The 19,213-nt window shown below is 47.4% G+C and overlaps 1 protein-coding gene across 12 annotated transcripts in view; it reads left to right on the top strand.

Moving 5' to 3' along the window:
- The window catches only part of WWOX (WW domain containing oxidoreductase), a 923,424-nt gene that overhangs the window by 371,869 nt on the left and 532,342 nt on the right, over positions 1–19,213 (top strand). Inside the window, exon 10 of one of the 12 annotated variants that reach the window (XR_003904118.1) lies at positions 2,875–2,955. The exons of 10 other annotated variants lie outside the window; for them this stretch is intronic. Coding sequence is in view for 1 of the 2 variants with exons in the window: in XM_029926481.1 (XP_029782341.1) it covers positions 2,875–2,928 (54 nt within the window). In the remaining variant the exon portion in view is untranslated. Of the gene's footprint in view, positions 1–2,874; positions 3,136–19,213 lie in introns of those variants that run through there. One more of the 12 variants, XM_029926481.1, reaches the window with a different exon arrangement.

The raw sequence follows: 19,213 nt of genomic DNA, 5'->3' as shown, positions 1-19,213 counted from the left end.
GGCTTTCCCTGACGCCTGCCTCCTTGGTTTAGGGATGACCGCCTTCTCCTTGTGTCTTCCTTTGTGTTCCTTCTGTCTGTTGGGCACATCTCTACTGTCCCTTCCTCTTCTTACAAGGACTCCAGTCAGAGTGGATTAGGGATCCACATTCATGACTTAATTTAGCCGTAATCACCTCTTTAAATATTTTGTTTCCAAATACTGTCACATTGTCAGTTGGGACTTCACTGTATGAATTTGAGAGGGACACAGTTCAGTCCATACCATGCTCCATGCTGGCCATGAGCGAAGTTATGGCAAATAAGGAAGAAACAAGTCCCTACCTCCCATCAGTTTTATTGGAAGAAGAGAAGGCAGTCTTTAAAAAAAAAAAAATTCAGGGGCGCCTGGGTGGCTCAGTCGGTTGAGTGTTCGGCTTCGGCTCAGGTCATGATCTCATGGTTTGTGGGTTTGAGCCCTGTGTCGGGCTCTGTGCTGACAGCTAGGTCAGAGCCTGGAGCCTGCTTCGAATTCTGTGTCTCCCTCTCTCTCTGCCCCTCCCCTGCTCACGTGGTCTCCCTCTCTCAAAAATAAATAAAAAACATTTTTTAAAAATTCATTGAGTTAAATCATCAGAAGATGGTTAACTCTGTGACAAGGGGTGTAAGGTCCTCGTGCAGCTTAGAAGGGTAACTCTAATTTTGTTAGGGAGTGGGGAAGGCTTCCCTAAGGTGGTGGGTTTGGGATTGACGTGTGAAAGGGAGAAAGAGGAGTGTAGGCAGGAGGGGAAGGGCTTAGGGCGAGGAGGAGAGCCAACAGGAGGTGTGACCAGGACTTGAAGGCTTGCTCCTGTTCCAGCCAGTTCCAGGAACTGAAGGGCGGCCTGCATGGCATGTTCCCAGAAAACAAGGCTAAGGGATTGTCTAAAAGAACTCTGGATCCATGATTGACTCCCTTCACGTAAAATCATATCTAATGTTGTGGAACAGCAGTTAATTTGCTCCAGAAGTGATGGTGTGTGATCCTGCATTTGGTTCCTATTTGTTGAAATGAGAAATTCTCCAAAATCCTGGGCTCCTAAGACTCGGTTAGGAATTTGTTTAAAAATTATCTGTTCCTGGGCCCTGCTTACCAGTCATTCCGATTTGATACATCCTGGATGGGGTCCAGGAATCTGTATGTTCAGCAGACCTTTCTGGTTCTTTCTGCGCAGTAGCGCAGAACCTCAGTCTAAAGAGACAAGCTGTTGACATGTTACTTAGAAAAGCCTAGAAAAAGTGAGTACTACCAGACCTTTTGGACTGTCTGCCAGAGCCAGCCCATGGGGCTGGGGTGACACTAACCTTTACAGAGCATTTCCCTGGAGACCCTATGGGGAGTCCTTCGTGTATGTGTGTCAGCTCTTTCAATTTAATACAACGGTCATGTGAAAGAGGGCACATGGTCCCCATTTTATAGATGAATAAAGAATGGGACTGAGGGGCTTGATGCATTGTCTAAGGTCACACAGCCTGTCAGTGACAGAGTAGGTGCCCTCTACCTATGCCTCAAGGTATAGTCACCAGCACTCATGGTGCTACTGATCATGGAGCCTGGCTCAGGGCTTCCTACACTTTCACATCCTGTTCATTAGCAGATCTAGAAAGGCTTGGATGGCGGACCTGATTTAAACCAAGAGTGAACTGTTGATTCGCTTTCAGAAACGTGGCAAAAGCCCTTGGCCCTCATTCCTTCCATCTACTTGTCTTACATGTTATTTAATCTTCGTCACCAAAAAAAAAAAAAAAAATCCAGATTGCTTAGGAAAATAAAATGTGGATAACTCACGACAGAATCAGAAATTTCTAAATGATGAACTTTGCAACATAGTTTTTATCTCAACCCAAAGGCATTCTAATCCCGAATTTTTTTTAAAGTAATAATAAAATAAAACAGAGTGTATTTTCAAAATTGCTTTGCAAACTCCTTTGGAGCACATCACCGCCTTATTGGATGAATCATATTTTTAGCTTTCACTTCCCATCAACTTAAACATAATCTGTCAAGGAATTGATGGGCCAGTTGGCTGTAAATGAGTTTGCCTTTCATGCAGTGCTGTTCCGTCCGCTTGCCACAGAAATGATTCCAGGTCATTCCAATATATTTAATTAATTTTGGGGATGAAATTATTTTGCCCAATAACTGGAATGCTAATAGGACGTATTGTAGTGGTTCTGTTCAGGTTTGTTGGTTCAAAAATAAACGCCTTCATTTCAATTTTTGCCTTTTGGTTGCAGCCCATTAACCCATCATACACCGTACCCTCATGAACATCGTGGCTTAATTGTAAGTTAATGTGCACCTAGTTTTTATAAAGCAGAGTTCTATCTTACTGCTGAGTTTTGACTCCCAGTTGTACCCCTAAATCAGGGTTTCGGACAGATGGATGGACTGGAGTGACATAGGTCATACATTTGAACATAATAGCATTATTGGTTCCTGGATAATGCAAATTTGAACTGATTTGGGGAAATTAGATTAAAGTGAGGGAAATAAATCTTAGCTCGTGAGAGCGTAATTGGGGCGTTGAGATTTTGGGGGGTGTACTATATCTGTAGTGGGGAAGAGGTAGCCAGTAGAAGGGAGGGACAATTGAAACTCTACAGAATCGAAGGCAGAATTAAAATCTGCATATTAATAGCTTTCCTGCCCGTCATGAATAGATTCATTCTTCACATCTCAGATATATAAAGCTTATTTCAAAATAAATTCTGGGGAACGTTCAACCTGATTGAATCTGCTGTAAGCTCTGTTAATATATTTGTTCGAGTCACTTGCACTCAAAAGCTTTTTAGACAGAATATCACTTTTTTATATTATTCATGGTAATGTAATTCCCCCCTTTAATCTCTTCAGGGTTTCCCATTAAGTCATGATATGCGGTTCAGAGAAAGTTGGATCGACCATTAATCACACTATCTGGACTTCTCTGTGTCTACTTTTTGTCCATCTCTTAAATCAGTCCCTTGGCAGCGGCAGCAGCGAGACATGGGGCCGCTCCAGACCATCTGATCGAAGAGCTCCTGTCAGGAGATGGGGTGGTTGGCTAATCTGCAAGCCAGCTAATGGAAATCATTCTGGGCAAGGAAATAAAACCGAACAACACGGACAAAATCACTACGTATTATAGGAATCTAGTATATTCTAAATGGCTTAATCCTACCGTTTGGATAGCAAGCCTCCCGGTAACATGCACTGCTCACAGATGACCCGAGTGATCCAAATACCTACAATATGTGTGCATCACCTGTGTCCGGCAGGACACTTGTCAGAGACGGGGGCTCTTGAAAGCATTTTTCAGTTGGCCAGGCAAAGTAAACAAGGGCATAATGGATTGTGGGGGCGGGGGGGAAGAAGGAAAGAACTGAAAGGTTTATTTCCTCACAACCAAGGGAAATGCCCATTAAAAGCACCGATACATGATGCATGTTCAGTACATATTCCTGGTTGAATTCGGTTAACTGGTATATATCTAATTTTTATTTCAAAAAGAATAGTTATGAGTCTTTAAAAGTTCTCTGGCTTTCTCTTCTTTCCTAACTCCAAAGTAATAATTCATTGATATTGTCATTCAAATGCTCTTATGTGATCATTTCATTTAAAATCAAAAAGTGACAAAGCCAGCCTAAGAATTTGAGGGTCAGTGAAACCGATTTTTGGTCTAGACACTTTGTCTGGACAGGACCACTTAATAAATAAATATTTTGGGCTTCCTGGCCCATCGGATCTTCATCACCACTGATGAGCTGTGAGGCATTGTAGGAACAGCCATAGATCCGTGTAAACAGGTGGGCGTGGATGTGTGGTTAATAAAACTTTATTTACAGAAATGGGTGGTGGACAGGATTTGGCCTGCAGGCCATAGTTTGCTGGCCCCTGGAGCCTGAGTTTGGGAGATGTCATTTAAAAAATCATTTTTGTTTGATTTTTGTGGTTTAAAAACGTGCTGTTTCTAATCTTGGACGCGTGCTTGTCTTTTGGATTTTCATTTCGTTCCGACATAACACCGAGCCCGCGCTCTGGGATTTCTTGTTAACCGTGGCGCTTCTGGTGAAACATCTTCCTCCGCGGCTCCTTTGGGAACGGCAGCCACAACCAGAGCCAGTGCGGACATGATGCTCTCCACACTCAGGCAACTTAGGGGAAAAATCAAGAGTTTGGAATAAGGACTTGGAACCAAGGGGCTGAAGGCTGACCTCATTTTTTTTAAGGATAAAGAGAAAAGAAAGGCATCGGGGAGACGGTATGCCTCCTCACTTGGCTGGAGGCCTCAGGGTTAATTGATGAATCGGTTAGAAGGGTGTATCGTGATGTCTTTTGAGGACAAATCCTGCCTGGTTAGGCTGAGTAGCAGAAGTGTATTCCGTGATGCAGGCATTAATGAATCATGCTATTGGTTTTGGAAGAAACCTACGGAAAACAGAAACCTTCGTCTTTTCCCTGGGCGTTTTTTAGGTGGCCTGTCTTCTAAACGTGTGGATCATGGTCTTGGGGTTTTCTAAGAGCAGAGGGCTGGGGGTCATTTGAACTCGTATTTCTTCATATATATTGAAAATGGTAACCCTCAAAATTGACCCAGTATAGTAAGAGAATGGGAGATGGTCTCTCTGCTTTCTTGGAGACCGGAGCATCCATCATGTTGTTGCAAGTGCTAGAATGTTCCAGGGAGGGAGGGCTGAGGCAATCTGTTGCTGGCACTCTTTCAAAGGAGAGGAATCCTCCTAAGCCGGATGAATACACGGAGGTAGCTATTTGCTCCCGGCAACTCTGCTTTGGACGGTGGCTGCCTTCAGCAGGGAGCAAACGCTAGCCACCACCGCTCAGGTCCGGAAGCAGTGAGTGGCCCGTCCTCCGTGGAGCCATGAAAAAGCCAGCTCCGTCTCCTTCCACCAGACCAATGTGATTGCTCTCCATCTGATGCTCGACGTCAAAATAAATGGAAACCGCTTTCACCCTTCCCGGTCCAGGGGCAGGTGCCCAGACAGGTGGTGTGTCACTCTTGTGGTTTCCAGTCTGTGAAGCGGCCTCTTTCTCCATGTGGTCATGATCATGGGGAGACGCCCAGGGCTGCGTCGGAGAGGACCCCCGGCTGTGTTACTAGTACCAGCTGCTGGTGGGACCTAGCCATCCTCGGCCTCCTGATGTACTTTGTGACCCATTCCCTGGGGCTCCCTCTGGAAGGAAAATGATGGGCTCACTGGTGGGGTGACCCACCCATCAAGGCACTCCTTAAATGGACCTGAAATTTCACGTGTAAGTGTGACCTCCAGTTAAAGCCAGATTTTCCTAACCCTGGTCTGCCCTCCCAGAAAGACGATACCCTGATACTGTTCCGATGAAGGCGTCTTACCCCGTAAACTGTCATGTGATTTACACAAGGCCATCTGTTCCCGTACAGGGTGTTTTATTTGGGATCTAGGAAGGGAAGGCACATCTGCATGCTCCGTAGCCTCTGAATCTTAATAAAAACACTGAGCATCTTTTAAAAAGGACTTGTATGGGTCTGTTTGTAGTGTGATAGTATTTTGTCATCTGGCTGCACATTGGATGTTCACTGTCAGCCGTACAGGAAGTGAGCTTCTCTGCTGGTTTCCTGCGCAAGGCGGCTGTGGTCGGAGACACAGAGAACACGGGGTCTCGTGGGAGGGCGGACAGGCCACCTGCGTCGCCAGTGCGCAAGTCCCCCGAGCAAGAGGAGTCTTTTCTGCAACTCCCGTAGTGCTTTGTCTGCAAAAAGAAAAGCAGGTTCCTTATCATCCATCCATTCTTTAGTCCTTCTTTAGTTAACTTCCTGTTTTCTCTTCTCTCTCCTTCCCTAGGTCCCCTGTCCTTCCTTCCCTTTCTCCTTTCCTTCCTGTTCTGGTAGGCCTTATCAGTGCCCAGGCGTGGAGGTCAGGAGACTCCTGTCACCAAATAGATGGCTTGTTATACTTGCAGATCCCAAGAGAAAGGGGACCCACAGTGCTTTGGGGTCACACGGGTCCGCTCCAGGAGGCTCCAAGAGCCTTCCTTGTGGTTTCTGCTGGGAGGACCAGGGAAGGAGGCTAAGCAGGCTTAGGAGTCACTAGTTTGCATAATTTTGGGGGCTGCCTAATGCCTGGCCACAGGGTGATTGGGGGGTGGATGGTGGCCAGGGTGTAGGAGCCCCATGGTGGAGGTGGTGGGGGGTGGGCTCTGGAGTGCTGGCTGGCATTTGAAAAGTGTGCTGATGCAGGCGTTTCCCCCCATCTTGAGGAATCTCCTAACCCTGAGAGGGCTCTGTGTCTGGACAAAAGACCCCCAGGACCATCTCGTTGGCCTTTAAAATCCTACCCGTGCATGGGACTGTCCAGGGCACCTAAGGCAGTCCTCCATCCCGTGTACACGGATTTCATTATTCAGCTCCTTTCTTCTCTCTTTGTGAGTCACTCCCAGAAGTGACTCCCAGACGTGATGCCCGCTGCCCACCCGAAGCCCGTGATGCTGAGTGGCGGCCCGGTGCCTCGAGATGGCGGAAGCTGGCCCTGGTGCAGGGAGCACCCGTGGATTGCACGGGACTTGGAATCCTTACCCGAGCATTAATTTTGCTGCGTAGGCAGTCTCTTCTCCCACAAAGCACTGACTAAGAAGAAAAGGGGCCCAGAGCACCCAGCAGGGCCTGGCTGACAGCTTGTGGCTCCCGTGCCATCGAACGTCTTCAGGAAGACAGAGACACCAGTAGGAGTGAAGGAGGATTTGGGAGGAACGTTTTAGTAGCTCATTTTCTTCCTTCCTTATCTCTCTCCCTCATTCCTTGTTTCTTTCTTTCCCTCTTTCTGTTTTAATAATTTTTAATTATAAATATAGTGAGTGCTGTGAATTTGCAAAACATAGAAAAAAAATCTTCTGGCTTTCTGTAATCCTCTGGAGACATACATATTTCTAAATTTAAATAGGCCTTCCTACCCTGTCTGGAGAACGGAAGTATTTTTAAGCCAAGCTAAAAGAAAGGGAAGACATTCCCTTTTATTTTCTTGCCCATTTTTCAAAGCATTTTTCTTATCCTTTCTTTTAACGTTTATTTATTTTGAGAGAGCACAGGGGAGGGACACAGGGAGAGAGAATCCCAAGCAGGCTTCACGCTGTCAGTGCAGAGCCTGACGCAAGGCTCGAACTCCTGAATGGTGAGATCATGACCTGAGCCCAAACCAAGAGTTGCACGCTTAACCGATGGAGCCACCCAGGTGCCCTCTTGTTTTCTTAATATTGTTCATTGGGTGCAATTATTGAAATTTGTGAAGCGTACAGAACTGGAACTTTGGACTCTGTGACTTTGGGCAAATTACTTTTTCTCTTCGGACCTGAGCTTATTCATCCGAGTAAAGGGGATAATTGCATTGTCTGCATCTCGGGTCTTTTGTGAGTCATCCTCAAGATAATGTAGATGAGGGGCCATTACTAGAGGAATGCCACTCTCCACTGCCACTATTATTATGGCCCTCATTCCCTCCTCTCCTCCTGAGCCGCCGCCTTCACCTGCACCAGACGGAATGGGGGCATAGTCACTCTTTGGCAGGAAAAAAAAAGTCTGACAATTTCAAAGGACTTTACATTTAGAGTTATTTTCCTGGAAACTTCAGAGAAGCCTCCGGTTTTGACCTTGCCCACAACTACCAGAGGAAGACTCTTCCGAGCTTTGCCACGGTGAAAAATGAGGACGCCAGCTTAAATAAATGTTATCCCAATCTCTTCAGAATCGCGATGTGTCCGATTTTTTTAAAGCGTCGACTGCAGGGTATTTATTATTCAGCGATAATAATAAATCTCTGCTTATGAAATCCGGGGACTCGAGTGTCCTGGAGGGAGGAAGCAAAGTGCAGAGAGAAGAGCTTCGAGAGGCAGAGGTCCAGCCAGACCCAGGCTATTAATCATCGCCCTCCATTATTTCCTGAAGATTCATTCATTGTTCCGTAGGTATCTAGAGGGTCAATTAGAGACCACAGACAGGCTTTTTCAAAGACACAGGAGGGTCAATTAGGCCCTCCTTATAATTTTCTGCTTTAACAGCAAATGCCAGCCTATTGCAAATCAGATGCAAGGCAGTTTGGAAATAAACAGGGTACTTTCCTACCACCTCCTTTAAAAAGAAAGGAAGGAAAAAAGGACCCAACGAGGTATGGAAGTGACCAGCTCTTGGTAACATACGGCTCGCCGTCAGGCTCTGGTTCCAGTGAGGCAGAGGGGACCTTATCATCGAGACCTGTAGGGAGCTGATTTCTTGTGGGGTCAGAGCCCCAGTAACGCTCAGGGAATTTCTATGATGGAACGGTCTGTTCCCATCTCTGAGGTGATTCATTTATCTCGGGCGCGATTGGAAGTGTCCTGGCGTGAGGGTGCAGTCATGAGGCATCCGAAAGGGTCCCTGAAATCAATGGAAGCAGCTCTCCAGTGCCCAGCTTGTGTTGGGGAGAGACTCCAGCTAACCCCACGTGAAGTATTATTTTGTGTGACACTGATTTTTATTTGTTTTCCCTGGGATTGGCAAAGTTTGAGACACATTATGGTAAAGTCAGAAGAGAGGAGTTGTCCTACGTGATGGAAATGTGGAAGGAAGTTTGTCAGAAGCTCATGGACCCCCTTTTTCCTCTATTATTTTGAAGTCGATGGCGAGATTTTGATTCCACCTATTCTGAATGCCTAATCTTGTTCACAGAGTGAAGGATGTATTTTTTGCCTTGAAGATCCTGTTCTATCTGTCAACCATCAAGTAGAGATCCAAAGGCAGAAGAGAAGTTCTTTTAATGTGGAAAAAAAAATCTAAAGTGATTTTTTTTCCCCCTCTGGGATCTCAGTGCTAACGTTCTAGCCCTAGCGTGTCCAGCGGACTCTGATGTTTGTTGAGAGCTGGCTAAGGTGCAGGCACTATTCTAGAAGCTGGAGACCCAGCAGACAACAAGGGAGCCGAGCCCCAGGGCCTCCTCCACCTTCAGGTCCTATGTCCTGTGAGATTTTCAAAAAAGGAATTAGGACTGAAGCTAAAAAGGGGGAGCTTGTGTCTTTTGGAGCCTTTGCTAGATCCATGGAAAACTGCCCCCCCCCGCCTTTTTTTTCATTTCCCTGAAAAGAGGCCATGCGTGTGCATTTCTTCAGGGCAGTGGTTTGCCCACTGTTGGTTTTCCTGAGTCTGGAACAGTGCCTGGTACATGGTAGGTCTTCCATGAGTGTTTGTTGAGTCAGTGAATGAATGGCCAGTGGTGGCGCCGATCCAAGGGTCCAGCTGACTCCCGCCCCCTGCGCTGCTCTGGGCCCTGGTTGCCCCCACCTCCCTAGGAATCAGCTTTTTCTTCCCTCACTTTTGCCTTCTGATCCGTGAATAAAAAGCAAGAAAAATCTCCCAGCACTTGGACCCTCCATTCCTCATTTCCAGCTCCTAACCCAAGACTTGCCAATGTATGGCTTGCGGATGTCTTTCTTGGGGGAACTGCTAGGTTTTTATTTCCTTCATAGAATGACTTAGTTGCCAGCATTTCACAAATCGAGAGACATTACATCACAACCAGGAGTTCCTGCTTCTCCTGAGAAAACCAGGCTGGCATCATTTGCCTGTGCTTGCGAGTGGGACCAGCAGGCTGGATGTGAGCAGGGCTGCCTCTCGCTCGCTGGGGTGCGTGCCCACTGGTTTTCCATAGGTCCCTCAGGCCTACTTCACTCACTGTAGAAACCGCCTGGCCTCCCAGGCTTGGGAATCTGTAACCTCTGCATGGCAATTGCGTAAATCCATGAGCAGCCCATTCACACCCATGCTACCTCACAGGCCTCCCTGACTCCAGGCCTCGGATTCATTGGCCGTCCACCATCTTGCTTCCCCGGTGTCAGATCTGAAAGGCCCGGTCTTATTTATACAGATTTTTTTACCTACAGTGTTCTTTTCCCCTTTTCCAAGTGGCTTTGACTCTTCCAGAAGACTTGCCTTGAACCCCGAAACCCCCTCTCCCTGCAAATTTGGAGTGTGGGTTGGGTACCCTCCATCCACCATTGTTCTCATATTATCCTCTATGACCACGATTGTATCATGGCTGGTTACCGTTCTGCCGGCCACCCCAGGCCGTCATCCCTCCCAAGACGAGGGATGCTCATCGTCACTTCCTGGGCATCCTCCAAATCAGGCCCCCGAAGGAGAAGACACCTGGGTCTGGCTGGCAGAGCCTAGCATGGCAGGCAGACGGTGGCCACCCTGGATTCCCAAGGATAACATCCCCAGATGCCTTGGGAATCCCAGCAAGGCTCTGGATCTTATCATGGGAATGGAAGGGTCTGGGAAGGTTTAGGGATACTGGGGTATCCTGCACATAATAAGGGGACCGAGTGTGCATTTAGAGGGGGCACTCTGGCTTCAGGGAGAAGGACGGACCTGTAAGGGGCAGGGCTGGTGGCAGGCGGACTCTTCTGTAGTCCAGGCCAGACACAGTGGAGATCAAAGCCAAGGAAGGATGCGGAAATAAGACGTGGCTACCGATTGAGCGGAGGCGGGTGCACACAGATGACATCCTACTGTGGAGAGAGGGGGAGTAAGACATCAGCCAGCCAGTGAATTGATGAGAATAACTTCGCTCCATGTTCCCCTTTCCCCACCAAGCATCGGCCGTATCACCTTGGTGATACCGTCTCTTACTGAAGCTCACAGAATGCAGAGACTGTGAGTGTAGCATGTGATTTTAAAGCAGAACTATTAACACACATCCAGCAGCTTGGTTTTTAGTGTGCGTACATTTTTGTGTATTCCACGTGGATTTCCTTTGCCCTTCTTTTTCTTTAATCCTCCTCCTTAAGGGAGACCCCATTCTCTCAGTAGCTTCTTGGTCGAGTGTTCTAACTAATGACTTTAATCGTGTGAATGTGTAGCAGAAATGGACAGGAAAAGCCTTAGCCCATTTATCTTGCAGACCCCAAGTGTACAGGCACAAAGCCACAACTTCCACCCTCTTCCCTCCCCCCTTTATTTCATACCTTACCTCAATTTATGGCTTGGCTTGCGATCTCTTGCAGAAAGCCCAGCTCCCAGCTTCCTCCCGAATCTGCATTTTTCTAGTTGGTCTAAAACAGCCAACGTCTCGGGAGTTTGCCGTTACCATGCTTCAGAGACATTGGTGGCATTGAAGGGCTCTCTTGTGTGTGTGTATGTGTGTGTGTGTGTGTGTGTGTGTGTGTGTGTGTGTGTGTGTGTAATTTGGGTTATAAGAAGAAATTTGCAAAGCCTTTTTCTATCTTCTGTGCAGTTCAGGGGATTATATTAGATGACATTTGATACAAAAAAATATCCATGGTAGAGCTTTTCTTCATGTAGTAGATTAGAATAAATGAGTGCCACCAAAAACGGTACCTTTTGTAGCGTAAATTCTGAGCTCTATTTGGCCTGAAAGCTTTCTTACTCAACTTGGTGTAATACATGGCACAGAAAAGTTATTTCAGTAGTGGCTGATCTAGATTCATAGGCTGCAGTGTCATATTACTACCATGAGGATTACTAGTGATAAGTACTATCTTGAACTAAGTCTTTAGTAATTTATTTTTAAAAAATTAAGACAGCCATGGTGCTTGGGTTCCTGTGTTAAGAATTTTATACTCCGGGGCACCTGTGTGGCTCAGTCAGTTAAAGCAGTTCAGGTCATGATCCTCGTGGTTTATAGGTTAGAGCCCCATGTTGGGCTCTGTGCTGATGGCTCTGAGCCTGGAGCCTGCTTCCTGTTCTGTATCTCCCTCTCTCTCTGCCCCTCCCCCACTCATGCTCTGTCTGTGTCTCTCAAAAATAAATAAACATTAAAAAAGATTTAAAAAAATTTTATACTCTGCATGCATAGTGACTGAAAGCCAAAGAAGTAAATGGAAGAATGTTTTAATTTAGTTTAATTTTATATTTTATTTATTTTATTTCTTTAATTTTTTTTTAATATTTATTTTTGAGAGAGAGAGAGAGAGAGAGAGAGAGAGAGAGAGAGAGAGTGCATGCATACATGAGGGACGGAGGGGCTGAGAGAGAGGGAGACACAATCTGAAGCAGGATCCAGGCTCTGAGCTGTCAGCACAGAGCCTGACGCAGGGCATGAACCCATGAACTGTGAGATCATGACCTGAGCCAAGTGGGTCACTCAACTGACTGAGTCCCCCAGGCACCCCAGAATGATTTTATTTTAAAGATGGCTTGTGGTATGCTGCCATATTTGTTTTCCATTGCTGTGTAACAAATTATCCCAAACTTGACAAAACAACACCCATGTATTAGCTCGTGGTTCTGTAGGTCAGGAATCTGGACACAGTGTGACAGGTTTTTCTGCCCAGGGCCTTGCAAAGACAAATCCCAGGTTTGGCCAGGCTGCATTCCTTTCTGGACGTCCTTGAGAAGAATCCACCCCTAAGGTCATTCTAGTTGTGGGCAGAATTCAGTTCCTTGCTGTTGTGAGAATGGGCCTTCTATGGACTTTCTCTCTGTCACCTGCTGGCCATTCCTAACTCCTAGAGGCCACCCACATTCCTTACCATGTGACTGCTCCATTCCCAAGGCCATCAACAGAGACTGTCTTGTGCATTGACTCTTCTCCATGCTTGGAATTTCACTTTCTCTTTTTTTTCTTTCTTCTCCTTCTGACTTTCTTTGAATCTGACATCTAGACCCTATTTAAAAGGCTCATGTGATTAAGATAGTCTCCTTATGTTAAGGCCAGCTGATTTGGAGCCTTAATTAACATCTGCAAAATCCCTTCCCAGTGGTACCCAGATTCGTGACTGATGGAGTAATTGAGAAAGGCCAGGGCCCAGGCATCTTGTAGGCCACCTTAGGATTCTACTGACCAAAGCCACATTTTTTTTTTTTAGTAACAGAAAACAACCTTTCCAGAGACTTTTTTCAGGGGCACAAGGTATAGAATGAGAGAAAGGGAGTGCGTGAAGAGGATCTGAAACAGGAAGAAAGGAAGTTTAGGTAGGGCCTCCGGGTAGAATCAGAGATTTGATCAGGAACAGTCATGCCTTCCCTTGTGAGCCACACAAGACAAGTGATTTTGCCAGAAGATGTAGAATGGGGATTTGGAGGGAGGGGTTATATGGCTCAGGATCTTTAGTTACCAGCAGATGGGGCTGAGTCAGAAAAGTTTGCCCTCTGGTTCAACTTGTGGTCGTCCCTGTGCCTCGATGTCCCCATCGGTTACTATTCGGATTGCTGTAATGATTAGGCAGCAGTAAAGGGCTGTTCAGTCATCAGCCCCTTTCCGGCACATGGTCGGCTCTCAGCCAGTGCCCCTCCCATCGTTGTTTTCTCTGGATAGAGAGTCAGATCAAATTAGATGGCAAGCCCCAGATTTGATCCAGGCACTCTAGAAATTACAGGCGTCTTAAATTCTTCGATGGCAAATGGAACACAGGCCTGGAAGAGTCTGGGAGCGTTGTCTCCATCTCCAGATCCGCACGCAGAATTTCTCTGGAATCTCATTTTATCTCCAAAACCCACGGGAAGGCTACGTTCTGCTCGCTGAGGCAGCCATGCTGTATTGATAGTACTGTTTTAATTTACTTACCCCGAGGCATCTGTAATTCACCAGGGCCAGGAATAGGCAAACCAGACACCTAAGGTGTCCAAGTAAGGAGTCCTGCCCCCCTGGGGTTGTGCACCTGCCGTCTTGTCTTGTGTGCTGGACCCGAGGCTCACGTGGCCGCTGACACCTTTGTCCTGGGGACACATCACACACCGCACGGCAGCTGGGGGATAGATATTCAGACCAAGTCAGGGCGCCTTCCTTCAGGTCACTGCACCCACCGAGGTTGAACTGAGCGGGTCACTCTACGGGAGGTGTGTGCGCATGATGCATCATAGTCTTCTACACACTCTGCTGGGAGTGACGGACCTCAGCGTCCTCACAGAAGAACCCGTGTCTGCACTGCATGTAGTCATCATATCACATGCCTCGGGAGCGCAGACAAGGAGCTGACACAAAATCGGTTAAGGACAGGAGGACACTGCGCCTGAACACCACGTACCTGCTCCTTACCCTGGCGCGTGCCGCGCAGATCCCTCTGAAAACGACTACAGATGTTCTTTATTTATTTTTTTTTTTCCTTTTTTCCCATCCCTCCCCCTAGCTTTTTCTCTCTGCACCCACGGCACTCGGCAATTCAAGCTAAATATAATGTATCTGATTCCCCATCATACATACTAATCAGGTTTGAAAGTTGTCTTGTGAGGCTTTAAAAAGCTGGCCAAGAGCAGTACGATTTCACCAAAAGGATGTCTGCAATCAAGGTGATTACGTGGGAAAATAAATCATAATTTATATTGCTGAAAATGGCAGTTGCAAAAACACTCTGACAATACTTGCCTTCCAGTCTGTTTTCCCTGTGAATGGGGTAAGTGCTGCCCTCCCGAAACGTTCTTTTGATTTTATTTTATTTATTTATTTTTAAGGCGCCAAATACCATGGAAGCCACAGCGGTTCCGGAACAGAACCACCAAAACTTGAACAATGCCAAAAACTTGAACAAGCCCTGTGTTGAAGAGAGTTCGAAGAAACTGTGTCTAGGATACATTCACACACGTGTGTAAATGCACGCCCATGCACACGTGTATGTGCTTACTTTCTTTGATCATTATTCTGTTGAAAAATAGCCTAAAAATGGTCTCTTCGAACTGAAGGGCTTTTAGGAGGCCATCTCTCTCCTGCCCACCTGCCTTTGGGTTAAACAATATTGAATAATCAAAGAGACCTGATGAGTGACAGGATTTAGTAATATCCCATGGTGTTGGGCGCTGTCGCTCAGGGTCCCCTGGTCGGCAGATGGTACCTCCACAGATGCCAACAGTTAAAGCCTGTGGTAGATGATGGAAGTGACCATCAATTCTTCTTTCTCCCTTGTATGGCGATGCCCTAGGCTCCCCACCCCCCAAAGTAGGGTCAGTTTCTCCACACCTCGAATCAGCACACGTCGTGGAACTTGCCTGGGCTGTGGGGGCATGTGTGAATGTGACACAGGCAGAGGCTTGCAAAGTGTCTCTGTGTGTGCTCTTGCCCACTGGATGCTTCTAGAAGCTTCCGCATCTGAGTGCCAACAAGCCCAGGCTTGCATGCTGGGTGAGGAGGGACATGTGGCCATGTGGTCACACTGCACAAACCAAGAGCCAGCTGCCCTGCCCAGCGGAGCTCAACCCAAGCTGTTGTTTTTTTGGCTTTGTTTTATTTTTTTTAAGTTTGTTTATTTTTAGAGAGAGAGAGAGAGCACATGAGCAAGGGAGGGGTAGAGAGAGAGAGAGAGAGAGAGAGAGAGAGAGAGAAACCCCAGCAGGCTCTGCACCATCAACACACAGATCCCTACATGGGGATCCAACTTGCAAACTGTGAGACCACGACCCAGGCTGAAACCAAGAGTCGGACACCTAACCAGCTGAGCCACCCAGGTGTCCCAAGTAACGGTTGTTTTTAGTCACTAGTTTTGGGGATGTTTTTTCCCCATAATAAAAATTAACAGAGACTACACTTATGAATTTGACTCTTTCCAAGCTATTGGAAAGGCACAGGTGAGTTGCAGTTTGCCCCTTTTCCCAGGGGGATAAGTGTGGCTGTGGGAGGACAGAGTTGGTGACCGACCCCTCGCTGATTCCCCAGAGCCAGTGTTGACCATCTCAGAAAGAAAGAGAATTCCATGGGGGAAGTTCCATGTGCTAGAGATAGTCAAGAAGGTGAGCATCATTGACAATCTGGTCCCTCTCTCACAAGAGTCGGGTAGTAGGGATAGAGAGTGGGCGTTAGGACGTGGAATGCTCAAGGGAGATCTTCCTCTGAGGTCCCATGACGAGAAAAGGTATACTTATCCAGAACAACCAACTTCTTTTTAAATGTCAGTATCATATCTCATAGCATTTCTATCTTTGCTCTGGCTACCAGGGAGCTCAAAGCCAAAAAGTTTTAGTGTATTTTCCCTTTATTCAGCAAAGTCATAGTACCATATAGTACCTCTCCGGGAACTAACTTTCCCTCTTACTTTATCTTAGTGTTGTTCTTCCTTTTGCCTCATTTCTGTATCTATTCTTCCTCCTCCTTTTTCTCTTATTTTGTTCCCTTTTCTCCTCATTCTTTCACTTTTTCCATATTGTTTATATGCAGTAGGTATTCATGTATCATGTCTTAGAACTGCTTTCTTTTTAACAAGGCAGAGAGAGGTTAAAAAAAAAAAAGGGAAAAGAAAAAACAAGGACAAGAAAACAACAGATACACCATAAGATTGTTCAATCTCTGGGACCTGAGAGAGGAATATATCCAGGTTCTTGGGTTGTTCTCGTCTCGTCAACTCTGACTGGGGAACGTTTACTTTTTCTTGTCTTTTCTTTTTTGTTTTTAAATTTTTTTTTAAGTTTGTTTATTTTGAAAGGGAGAGAGAATGTGTGAGCAGGGGAGTGGCAGAGAGAGAGGGAAAGCGAGAATCCCAAACAGGCTCCACTCTGTCCTTGCAGAGCCTGATGTGGGACTCAAACTCACAAACTGCGACGTCATGACCTGAGCTGAAATCAAGAGTCAGCCGCTTAACCCACTGAGCTTCCCAGGAGGCCCCTGCCTTCTGTTTTCATGCATTTCTCAGCCGAGGCGTGGGGAATAGGACCCTCAGAGGCTCTGGAGTCCGCAGGGGTTTCTGGGTGTGAATTCTGTCTCTGTCGCGGTCTTAGTTTACCCTTGTTGTGGCAGCAAATAATCAAGATCGTTGTGCCTTCAAACAACACATGTTTATTCTCTGTCAGTTCTGAAGGTCATGAGTCCAAAATCCGTCTCACTGGGTCAGGGGGTCAGCAGGGCTGGTCGCTTCTGAGCCTCCAGGGGAGACTCCGTCTCCTGTCATTTTAAGCGTCAACAGGCCGCCTGTATTCCGTGCTCACGGCCTTCCTCCATCTTCAAGGATGGCCGCACGGCATCCTGTCTCCTTCACTGACTTTGCTTCCCTGGGCACCGTGTCCTCCCCTAATCTGACCGTCCTGCCTCTTTCTGACCAGGACCCTTGTGATCCGATAAGACACATGTGGATAATCCAAGATAATCCTGCCATCTCAACATCCTTGACCACATCCCTCAACTGCCTCTTGCCATGTAGGTTGACACACTTACAGATTCTGGGAATTGGGACACGGGCATCTCTTGTGGGAGGGGCACTATTCTGTCTACCACAGCCACTCGTTCTGGGCCTCGGTTTCCCTTGTCCCGACGGCAGAGAGAACAGCATCCTACAGGCCATCTGGGGAAGTGGAAACATCAGGTTTATCAGACAAGGTCACACAAAGATCGGCGTCTCTTCCTAAATTGTCCTCTGGTGTGTCCTTCAGCTGACACATGTGTGAGATCATTGCCCGTACATTATACGTTGGTTGCCATCTTGGTCCACCCCAGCCGCCATAGCAAGACATCACAGACGGTGGCTCCAACACCAGACATCTGTTTCACGTAGTCTGGAATGTCCGGAACCTGGGAAGTCCAAGATCTAGCTGGTGACAGGTTCGGTGGCTGGTGAGAGCCCACGTCCAGGTTTCAGAGGACTGTATTCTCACTTGGTGGAGAGAAGGAGGGCATGGGCCTCTCCTTTTCCTCCTCAGGTCACGAATTCCATCATGAGAGCTCCATACTCAAGAACTCGCGTAACCCTAATCACCTCCCAGAGACCCCCACCTCCTCCTACCATCACAGTGGGGGTTAAGACTTCAACACAGGAATTTTGGGGACACACAGACTTTCAGTCCATAATAGTATCTCTTACCTCTGCTTGGCAACTCAGAAAATAGCCGTGTGTGGTGAGGAAACTGTGGTAGGAGAGCCGGAAGAGGGCCGTGTGGCTTTCCCAGGTCTGCCAAGACTCAGCTGCGTCATCCTGGGGCTGTGGCTTCTCCTTGCTGGCCTTCAGTGGCCTCATCTGTAAAACACGGGACATAAAATTATCCCCATCACAGGATGGTTCCGAGGACCGTGTGAAACCATCCACGCCACAGCTCTCTGTCACCGCAAGCCCATGGGCAGATGCTGGATGCTTCCAGAAGTCATGGTCCCCACCCACCCCCAGCCTCACCGCTGCTCTGCTCCTGGAGGCAAATGCATCTGAGAGTATGGTTTTCATCGGCCACTAGTGCAGATAGCAGGCTGGGGAGTTTTAGTGGCATCCATGTGCATTTTACGTCCTCCGCCGAGAGGTCCTGCCTCAGAGAAACAAGTAGCTAATGGTGCGCCGACGGCATACTGGGAACGTGCAGATTGCTTTCTGTCTGTCTTCAGTTTACAGTTGAAGGAATTGAAGATCGGAGCGACACATCTCGGGGTGGTAGTACTGATGGTATCGATGACGGTCGTATTCATTATTAAAATCATAACCGCTGGAGGTCTCGTGCCAGAAGCTCACATGTGTTACGTGCCTTCTGAGTGCCGGGCATCGGCCTACGTCATACATCCATTACTCATTGATCCCACCCTGCAGGTAGGCATGCTCATCATCGCTGGTTTCAGATGAAGAAACTGAGGCTCATAGAGCCCAGGGATTATCTCAAGACCTCCTCAGTGAAGGGCGTGATTGGCAGAGGCCCAGTTTGCGTCCCCGTCTCCTGCCCGGTCACGAGGCTGTGCTGGCTCCCCGAGCCTGCCTCTTCCACACCCAAGAAGTGTGGTTTGCTTTGTTCTCAAGGTTCCCCAGGCTCACCCCCGCTCCCCACCATCCCAGACTGAAATATTAAGGAAAACTTTTTTAATGTTTATTCATTTTTGAGAGAGAGTATGAGTATGAGCAGTGGAGGGGCAAAGAGAGAGGGAGACACAGAATCAGAGGCAGGCTCTGACGCAGGGCTCAAACCCACAAACCGTGAGATCATGACCTGAGCCGAAGTCGGACGCTGAACTGACTGAGCCACCCAGGTGCCCCTCAGTGATGTATTTCTTTTTTCCATAATATTTTATTGTCAAATTGTTTTCCGTACAACACCCAGTGCTCTTCCCCTTAAGTGCCCTCCACCATCACCACCACCTCTTTTCCCCCCTCCCCCTTCCCCCTCAACCCTCAGTTCATTCTCAGCATTCAATAGTCTCTCAAGTTCTGCATCCCTCTCTCTCCCCAACTCTCTGTCCCTCCTCCACTCCCCCTGGTTCTCCATTAGGTCTCTCTTGTTTTCCTGCTAGACCAATGAGTGCAAACATATGGTTTCTGTCCTTCTCTGCCTGGCTTACTTCGCTCAGCA

Source organism: Suricata suricatta, chromosome 16 (assembly GCF_006229205.1).
Source record: "Suricata suricatta isolate VVHF042 chromosome 16, meerkat_22Aug2017_6uvM2_HiC, whole genome shotgun sequence".
In the NCBI taxonomy this organism is placed as follows: domain Eukaryota; kingdom Metazoa; phylum Chordata; class Mammalia; order Carnivora; family Herpestidae; genus Suricata; species Suricata suricatta.
The sequence above is the reverse complement of the archived record's forward strand: the minus strand, read 5'-3'. Positions and strand labels throughout refer to the sequence as shown.